Source organism: Erithacus rubecula (assembly GCF_903797595.1).
Source record: "Erithacus rubecula genome assembly, chromosome: 13".
In the NCBI taxonomy this organism is placed as follows: domain Eukaryota; kingdom Metazoa; phylum Chordata; class Aves; order Passeriformes; family Muscicapidae; genus Erithacus; species Erithacus rubecula.
In genome coordinates, this window is record NC_136665.1 from 11,773,874 (window position 1) to 11,782,407 (window position 8,534).

The 8,534-nt window shown below is 68.2% G+C and overlaps 2 protein-coding genes across 3 annotated transcripts; one reads left to right on the forward strand and one right to left on the reverse strand.

The window, feature by feature from the left end:
- Positions 1 to 594: 594 nt before the first annotated feature.
- CRELD1 (cysteine rich with EGF like domains 1) lies at positions 595 to 3,759 on the forward strand. Its single transcript, XM_079317138.1, has 10 exons — positions 595 to 813; positions 1,251 to 1,333; positions 1,428 to 1,538; positions 1,623 to 1,714; positions 1,817 to 1,993; positions 2,081 to 2,176; positions 2,266 to 2,349; positions 2,463 to 2,558; positions 2,631 to 2,774; positions 2,885 to 3,759. Exons 1-10 carry the CDS (start codon positions 628 to 630, stop codon positions 3,103 to 3,105), a joined length of 1,290 nt encoding a protein of 429 aa, XP_079173264.1. The 5' UTR covers positions 595 to 627; the 3' UTR covers positions 3,106 to 3,759.
- Positions 3,760 to 3,898: 139 nt separating this feature from the next.
- Positions 3,899 to 8,403, reverse strand: PRRT3 (proline rich transmembrane protein 3). 2 transcript variants are annotated; one of them, XM_079317080.1, is made up of 4 exons: positions 8,315 to 8,403; positions 6,360 to 7,480; positions 6,137 to 6,277; positions 3,899 to 5,701 (listed from the first exon to the last, which is right to left on the reverse strand). In XM_079317080.1, the coding sequence occupies exons 2-4, from the start codon at positions 7,459 to 7,461 to the stop codon at positions 3,951 to 3,953; spliced, it is 2,994 nt and encodes a 997-aa protein (XP_079173206.1). In that variant the 5' UTR covers positions 7,462 to 7,480; positions 8,315 to 8,403; the 3' UTR covers positions 3,899 to 3,950. The 2 variants fall into 2 exon arrangements, with proteins under 2 accessions (XP_079173206.1, XP_079173205.1); XM_079317079.1 differs by lacking the exon at positions 8,315 to 8,403 and having other exon boundaries at positions 6,360 to 8,299.
- Between the last annotated feature and the right edge of the window lie 131 nt (positions 8,404 to 8,534).

Consider the following 8,534-nt stretch of genomic DNA (forward strand, 5'->3'; position numbering starts at 1 on the left):
TGGACTCGGATGGCATGGAGAGGGATGATGGGGAGGTACGGGGCAAGAGGGGGACTGGCCTGTTTGGGGCATGAAGGGGAAGGGGATTTTTTTGGATGGAGGGTGGTGGGGAACTGGGTTATTTCAGGGGTATGAAGGAGAACTGGACCAGTTTGGGGTGATGATGGGGAACTGGATCAGCTCACTGGGGAATGATTGGCACTGCGACAGTTTGGGGGAAAGTGTGAGAAGAAGTTGGAGCAGTTTAGGGTGAGATGAGGGGGAGCTGGGCAAATTTGGATAGTGAGAGGGAAGTGGACCAGTTTGAGTGGAGGGGGAAGGTGAACTGCCGTGGTTTGGCTGGGGATGTGGGGGGGATGTTTGAGGATCCTGCCCAGGCCAGGCTGTGACCGGGCCGGGGCCGGGGCCGGGGTCACCGACTGCAGCCCACCCGCACTACCCCCGCCCCGGTCTTTGCCCGCGGCCTCTTTAAGGCGCAGGTAGGCGTGGCCCTGGCGGGGCGCGGATTGGCTGGGAGCGGGGGGCGGGCGGCGGCGGCGCGCGCCCATTGGCGGGGGCGGCGGGCGCTGAGTCAGCGGCGCGGCCCACGTGGTGCGCGCGGGGGGGGGGCGGGCGGATGGATGGATAATGATGGGGCCGCTGCCGCTGCTGCCGCGGCCGCCCCGGCGTAGGGGGACCGGGCTGGGGAGGACTCTTCTGGGGGCCGCCCTTCTCGGAGGGGTCCTGATGGTGGCTCACGCCGATCCCGACCCCCACCGAGACGGGGCCGAGCCATGCCGAGCCTGCCGCGGCCTCGCCGACAGCTTCATCAGGGTGCGGGGCGGGGGGGCACACGGGGGGTAATGGCACCGAGGGGTGTGGGGTGACACAGCCGCTGCTGCGGGGGGAAGCTGGGGGCGAGGGGACAGTGACGGGATGCCCCACGGGTGGCAGACAAGGGGGACACGGCCTGGAGGTGACAGTGAGCAGGGACGAAGGGGGACCTGGGTGGGTGATGTGGCTGAGGTACCCAGAGGTATCACAGGCCCGGGGGGTAAGAGTGGTGACAGGGCCCAGTAGAGGGGTGGCTTGGGGGGGGACAGTGGTGAAGTGTAGGCACTCCTACAGCATTCCCAGGGCCATAGTGACGGGGCTCTGGGGAGGGGAGAGGGTGGCAGGTCCCTGGAGGTGATGTGTCTCGTGGAATGCTACGGATAGAGGGGTTATTGGGATGGTCCTATGCCTGCACTGCCACTCCCCCATGCATCCAGGGCCTGGAGCGGACAGAGCACGAGGGCTTTGGTGGGGGTAACACAGCCTGGGAGGAGGAGAAACTGTCCAAGTACCAGCACAGGTAAGTGACCCAAGTAAGGTAAGGCCCCAGTAAGGGGTTGGGGGTGCCCAGCTTCTCCAGAAGTCATATCCCACACTGGCTTGTGTCCCTGCAGTGAGACCCGTCTGCTGGAGGTGCTGGAGGGTGTTTGTGCTCCCTCGGACTTCACCTGCCACCAACTGCTGGAGCGGAGTGAGGAGCACGTGGAGCAGTGGTGGTTCCATGAGTGAGTCTGGGGACAGGGACATGGGAATGGCAGGGGGCACAGGGTGATGCCAGGGGGCTGAGTGCTGTATGTCCCCCTCCCCAGGCGGCAGCAGCACCCTGACTTTTTCCAGTGGCTGTGTGTGGACAGGCTGATGCTTTGCTGCCCACCCGGCACCTACGGCCCAGACTGTCGTTGTGAGTAGCTGTGGGATGAGCAGGGTGCTGGCAGGGCTGGGGGGGCCCCCTGGCTGCTGCCCCCCACCCTGGCTGCCAGCCGGCTGGTTTCTTCCCGTGCAGCCTGTGCCGGTGGGCCCCGGCAGCCCTGCAGTGGCAACGGGAAGTGCGATGGTGACGGCACACGCCGCGGCACCGGCCTCTGCGTCTGCAGCCCGGGCTATGGTGGCCCCTTCTGTGCCGAGTGTGGAGACGGCTACTATGAGGCTTCACGGAACAAGAGCCACCTTGTGTGTGCTGGTAGGTGCAGGCTCTGCCGATGCTGCCCAGGCACTGGGTACAGGCAGCTCCTCCTGCCCGTGTCCACGTTGCCCTCCCTGCCCACAGAGTGCTACCAGGCATGCGGGCGCTGCACGGGACCTGAGGACTCCAGCTGCCTTCGCTGCAAGAGGGGCTGGGTGCTGCATGAGCACCGCTGCATCGGTGAGTGAAGGCCAGAGATGAACTTGGGGCCGTGGGGGCTGCATCCCTGGAGCTGAGGCTCAGCAGGACGGTCCCCATCTCTCCTGCAGACATAGATGAGTGTGGCACAGAGATGGCGCACTGCCGAGCCAACCAGTACTGCGTCAACACAGAAGGCTCCTACGAGTGCCGAGGTCAGGAGGAGGTGGGGGGTTTTCATGCAGGTGGCTCTTACTTGCTTGGGGCCAACCCTGGCTGGGCTGGAAAGGAGCTCTAGCAGCAATTCTGGCTCTTTTCCCTGAGGCAGACTGCTCCACGGCTTGCATCGGCTGCATGGGTGCTGGGCCAGCTCGCTGCAAGAAATGCAACAAGGGCTACTGGCGGGACGGAGCCAAGTGCCTAGGTGAGTGCTTCCCATGGACTGGGGGGCCATACTGCTTCCTCTTCCCTTGCCTGAGCCCTGCCTCCTCCCCAGACGTGGATGAGTGTTCCAGTGCCGAGGAGCCAGTGTGCACAGGGGTGCAGGAGGTGTGTGAGAACACAGAGGGCAGCTACCGCTGTGTCTGTGCCCAAGGCCACATCCGCCGAGACGGGCAGTGCGTTGAGGACAAGCCCCCTGGTATGGCCTAATGCAGTACAGGGGGACATGGGCATTGGGCAGGGGGTGTGGGACATAGTGGGGGCCTCTCACTGGTCAGCTGTGCCCTCCTACGAGTGTTGTCCATACAGATGCCCCAGAGAAGGGCTTCTTTGATGACGTGACTGATGACGAGGTGGTGGTGCTGCAGCAGATGTTCTTTGGTGTGATGATCTGTGCCCTTGCCACGCTGGCTGCCAAGGGTGACATGGTCTTCACCGCCATCTTCATCGGCGCCGTGGCTGCCATGGCCGGCTACTGGCTCTCTGACCGCAGTGACCGTGTCCTCGATGGCTTCATGAAGGGCAGATAGCTCTGGAGCTGCTGGGTGCAAGCTGAGGGCAGACTCAGCTTGGGGTGCAGGCCTCCCCCATGCAGGGCTGGCTGCCAAGGCCGCATCCTTCACGTGATGCTGTGCCCTGCATGCATCCCCCAGCCACCCCTTAGCATAGGGTCTTGTTTTCCCTGTCCCTGCAGAATGAGCCAGGAGTACCTGATCCTGAGGGCTCCCACACAGCCCCCTCTGGCTGGAGGGGTGATGCCAGGCAGTGCAGCATCGTGTGGGGGGCACAGCATGCTGCCCCCAGCTCCTTGTGCTCTGGAGGAGAGGCCTGGCATTGTGACAGGTGAGGGGGTGGAAGGGCAGGTGAGGGAGGGAACCTGCTATCTAACCCCAGGCTGGGGCTCCTGGCCATGTAGGACTCCCCTCCCATGAGGCCATTCCCTGTGGGAGAGTGGGGGGCTGGGCCCCCCCATGTCCTGAGCTGCCCCCTTTCCCTGGGCAGAGCCCATCTCCCCTCCCAGGCTGGGGGGCCAGGGGCCCCTTGCCACTGGCAGGGTGCTTGCCAGTGAGGGGGCCCTGCTGGATGCATGAGTGTGGCCATTACATTTGTCCGTGGTTTGTCCGTTGGGGTGTGCCCATCTGTCCGTGTGTCCATATCTCAGGAAATAAAGCTCTGCACACCCAGCTGCTGCTGCCCACCACCGCTTTCACATGCCAACAGGACTGTCTCCTCCCAGCATAAACTCTTTATTTCTCTCATTTGGCACAAATGGAACTGCCCCTGCCCGGCTCTACAGGGACGCAGGATCAGACCCCCGTACCCTGCCACTGGGCTCATCGTCCTCCTGCGCCCCCAGTCTCTGCCTGTCCCGGGCTCAGAGCTCGATGGTGTCGCTAGAGAGGCTGCGGGAGTCCCCCGCCTTGCCAAGGGCTGGGAAGGCGCGGGGACCGTCGCGCTCCCAGCCGGGTGCTCCAGCGGGCACCAGGAGAGGGGCCCGGCTGGGCGCCTCGTCCAGGGGCAGGCTGTCGGGAGAGGACAGCCCATGGCGCCAGGGGTTCCAACTGATCTTCAGCGAGCTGCTCTCCAGCGAGCTGGCTGAGGCGGTGACGGTGACAGTGACGGTACCGGGCGGCTGTCGGGGGCCGGGCAGCTCCGTGAGCGAGCTGCAGCGCACCATGCGCCCCAGGCTGGGGGTCGTGTCAGGGGCTGGGGAGCCGTGCAGGGAGGAGCCGGAGCCGCGGCGGGGCCGGCCGAAGAGGCCGTCGTGCAGGAGGTGGCGGCGGCAGAGCGCCTGGTCGATGCTGCGTCGCAGGTCGATGGGGGATGGCGGGCGGAAGATCAGCTCTCCCAGGGAGGGAGACGAGCCCTGCTCAAAGGCGGCGCAGGAGCGGGCGGCCAGCATGTTGGGGCACTTGGGGCTGAGCCCTGGCATCCCGGTGCCAGCTGCCCAGACCTCGTTGCTGTCCTTCAGTGCCCGCAGGGGCAGCTGCTCCGCCGGGTTGCGGATGAGGTTCTTGGAGATGTCGTTGGCGGGTGTCCGCTCCACGCCGCTGCCACCGGTGCTGCCGCCGGCCCAGTCGTAGCAGTTGTTGGGGTATTCGGGTGCTTCAGCTTTGCGGCCGGCGCAGAAGTAGCGCAGTGCCTTGGCCCAGCAGGAGTGGCCGGCGGGGCTGCGGCGGCGGCACCGGCAGCACACGGGCTCGGCGGCGGCCGCCAGCAGCGCCGCGGCCGTGCCCAGCTCGCCGATCCGCAGCCAGAGCTGTGCCGCCCAGCCGGGCCGGGAGAAGCGCCCGTGGGGCCCCAGGACCCCTCGCAGCCACACGGCGCTGTAGAGCTGCAGCCCGCAAACCGGCAGCCCCGCCACCGCCGCCACCAGAAGCGCCCGCGCCCCCGGCTGCGGCCCCGGCCCCGGCCCCTCGCAGGGCGCCCGCAGCACCCGCCAGCACCCCCAGAGCCCCGCCAGCAGCAGCAGCGTCCCTGCCACGCAGCCCAGCGCCTGCAGCCCCAGCGCGGCCGTGAGCCCCAGCCGGGGCGGCAGCAGGTCGGCGGCGCCCATCACCGCGCCCTGCAGGGCAGCCACAGCCCCCAGCGCCGGCAGCGCCCGCAGCCGGGATGGCAGCAGCTGAAACTGGGCCAGGCGCTGCAGCCTCTGGAGCAGGAGGGCGAAGGCAGCGAGCAGCAGGGGGAAAGGGGCTGTGTTGAGCAGCAACAGGGTCGGAGCGGGCAGGCGGCCCCGTGCCCCGTAGGGATCCAGCAGCAGGAAGGTGGCCCGCAGCAGGCAGGCGGCTAGCAGCAGCCCGTGGGCCCCCACAGCGTGGGGAAGGTGTAGGGGCCGCAGGATGGCTGTCCCCGCCAGCCCGGCCAGGCAGCCCAGCGCCAGCAGCAGGAAGACGGCAGCCAGTCCATAGACATGGGCCTCCCAGGAGAAGCCCAGCTGATGCTGCAGCTCAGCCCAGCGCAGCCCGGTCGCGTTGGCCCCCGGCGTTGAGGGGGCACGACTGGGCTGTGGCTGTGGTGATGATGGATCTCGGGGGACTGGCTGAGGCGTCATCCCTGCCCGTCGCCCCGTCGCCGTGGCCGAGGGTGTCGCAGTGCTGGAGGCTGGGGTCTGCGTCCCTGGCGTGTCTGAAGGTAGGAAGGAGGGGGACGGTCAGGGGGAAATGGGGGGCTTGGGGGCACTCAGCCCACACCTGCACCCCACACTGGACTGCATCAGCTGCGGCACTCCAGCACTGGAGCGGGGGATGCCTTGTGCTGCCTGGCCTATGCCCACCCGGTGTCTCCCGGGGTTCTCTGCCAGGACGCGCAGTGCAACGGGTGGCACATCCCCGGTCACGTCCCCCGCCCACTTGGGGAAACTCCCACCCACCGAGCATTTAGCACTAATCCCTGCGGGAAGGAATAGATTAGAGCCGTTGTCAGGTGGCAATCCTGATTGAAGGTGTCACTGTGTCCCGGCTGGGCAGCCCAAGATAGCTGCCATCGCCTCCCCCTGTCCCGACGCCCCAGGGATGGGCTCCCACAGCATCTGCAGAACGCTTGGACGCAGCCCTGTATCACCTGGGTGCCTTGTCCCGAGCGTCCCCGTGGTGGGATGTGCCGTTGGTTGTGGGGTCGTCTTAGTGACATTTGGGACGCTTACAGGGCCCACGGCGCCCCGGACCTGCTGCGGGGAGCCGACGTCCTCCTCAGGCAGCAGCCCTGCGAGAGAGAGCAGAGCAGGGCGCTGACACCTGCGGGAGGTGCCTGCCAAGGAATCCCCGCACACTGCGCTGGCTCCTACCTCTGCTCGGGGTACCGGGGGTGGCTGTGCTGGAGGCAGGAGGCGGCACAGGGCCGGTGCTGACGACAGACCCTGGGACGGGCTGGGGTCCCCTCTGCCCCGTAGTCCCAGGGTCCGTGCGGGGGACTGCATCGCTAGGGCCGGTGGTGGCGTGGCTGAGTGGGGCCCTCCGGGTGCTGCGCTGGTGGGACGGGAGCACTCGAGTCCAGGGCTCAGCCATCCCCCAGGACGGGGCTGTGTGGCGCAGTCGTGGGGCAGAGCTGGGCAGAGCCGGGGAGGGGCTGGGGGACCCTCCCGTGTCCCCCCAGCTGCCCACCAGCTGCGTAGAGCCAGAGCTGGCATGGGGATCCCCGACTGGCCCCGTGCCTGTGGGATCGGAGACAGGAGCTGTGCCCAGGGGGACCGACTGGCTGCTGGATGAAGCGAGTTGCACATCCCGAGAGAGACCCGAAGCCACTGTGTGTCCCTCTGCCGCTGTGTGTCCCGCTGTGCGGGCATCTGCTGTCCTCATCCCCGCCGCCAGCGTGGGGTCCAGGGCAATGGTGGACACGGTTGGCCGAGGTCTGGTGGTGCCGACTGCCTTGGAGACACTCTGCCCGGACGGGGACAAGCCCTGCCCTGCCCAGGGTGGCGCTGGAGAGTCTGCCCCTCTGTCCGTGAGCACTTCAGGGCCCGGTGTCCGCGGTGCAGAGCCATGAAGCAGAGAGCTCTCCTGGCCTTCAGCCTCGTGCCTTTGCCAGGCAACAAGCAGCTCTTCTGTCACAGCCGGGACTGTGCTGCCATCCCTCCAGACCTTGGTATCAGCGCCTGTCATAGTGGCTTCAATCTCCAGGGGTGCCCTGGTGCCATCCCCCGCCTGCAGCGGCGGGGACCAGTGCACGGGGTGCTTGATCCCCCAGCGCTCACTCCTTGGGGCCCCGGCACCGCTCGGCTCCCCCGATGCCTCCCAGGTACGGGATGGGCCTGGCCACTGCTGTCCCCAGGCAGGGCTGTGCAAGGGGTCCCCACCTAAGGTCAGCCCTGCCGGCAGCACCCCCTGGGCCTTGGCAGGGACCCCGGTGGCCAGCAGCATCCCCCAAGTGACGAGCTGTGCTGCAGCCATGGTGAGTACCGAGTCGACCCTGCGGGAATGGGGATCTGGTGAGCCGGGATCCACGGCAGCTGCCCAGGTAACTCGTGCAACTGGCCGTGATGCTGCTGTGCCCTTGGCCACCCGCTGCCCAGGGAGAGACACAGTGACTTGGCTACCCCTTCCCGGGTAGCCCTGGGCTCTGTTCCCAGCTGTCCCCGTCCCCAGTGGCCCCATTCCCAGTCTTCCCTTTCCCAGTGTCCCCTGTGTTCCCCATCCCGGTGTCTCGGGTGTGGATGATTCTTGGTGCTTAGTGGTCCCGACCCCCCACAACCACGGTGTCCCTTTCCTAGAGCTTCATCCCTAATGTCCCCTCCCCGGTGCTCAATTCTGGTGTCCCTCTCCGTGTCCCCTCCCCATTTCTCCATCCCGGTGTCCTCGCCCGATGTCCCCGTCGCCGGCGGCCCCGCTCCGCCGCGCACCGTTCACCTTGGCGCGTCCCGGCCGTATCCCGGCCGTATCCCGGCGGGGATGCTCGGCCCGGTGCCCCGCGTTGCCGCCGCACACACGGCTCAGACGTGCCGGGCCGGGAACGGGGCCGGGGCCGCCAGGATGCTGCGGCGGTGGCCCCGCGGCGCGGTGCGGGTTACTGGCGGGGCTGCGCTGCGGCTGCGGAGTCGGGCCGCGGCCGGTGCGGGACCACAGCGGGGACGGTGCGGCTGCCGCATTCCGCCGACCCCTCCCGCAGCGCGCCGAGCCGGCTCCGCCGCTCGGTGCCCGGTGCGCGGTGCGCGGGCCGCGGTGCCTCCAGTCCCCTCCCGCCGCCCGCCGCAGCACTGACGGCCCCAGTACTGGTGCCCCGGGAGCCGCAGCCCCCCGCGCTGACCTGCCGGTGCCGGTGCCGGTCCGGGCGGGCCGGGCTCTGCGGCGGAGCGGGCGGCGGCGGCAGCGGCAGCCGGTCACGCGCCGCCCCGAGCCGCGGGCACCCGCGCGGGAGCCCGCCCGCACCGGGAGGGGGGGCGCGGGGCACGGCCGAGGCCGCCGCCGGGACGGGATCCGCGGGGCCGTGCACAGGGGCGGGCGGGTCCGTGGGGCTCAGCTGGGGC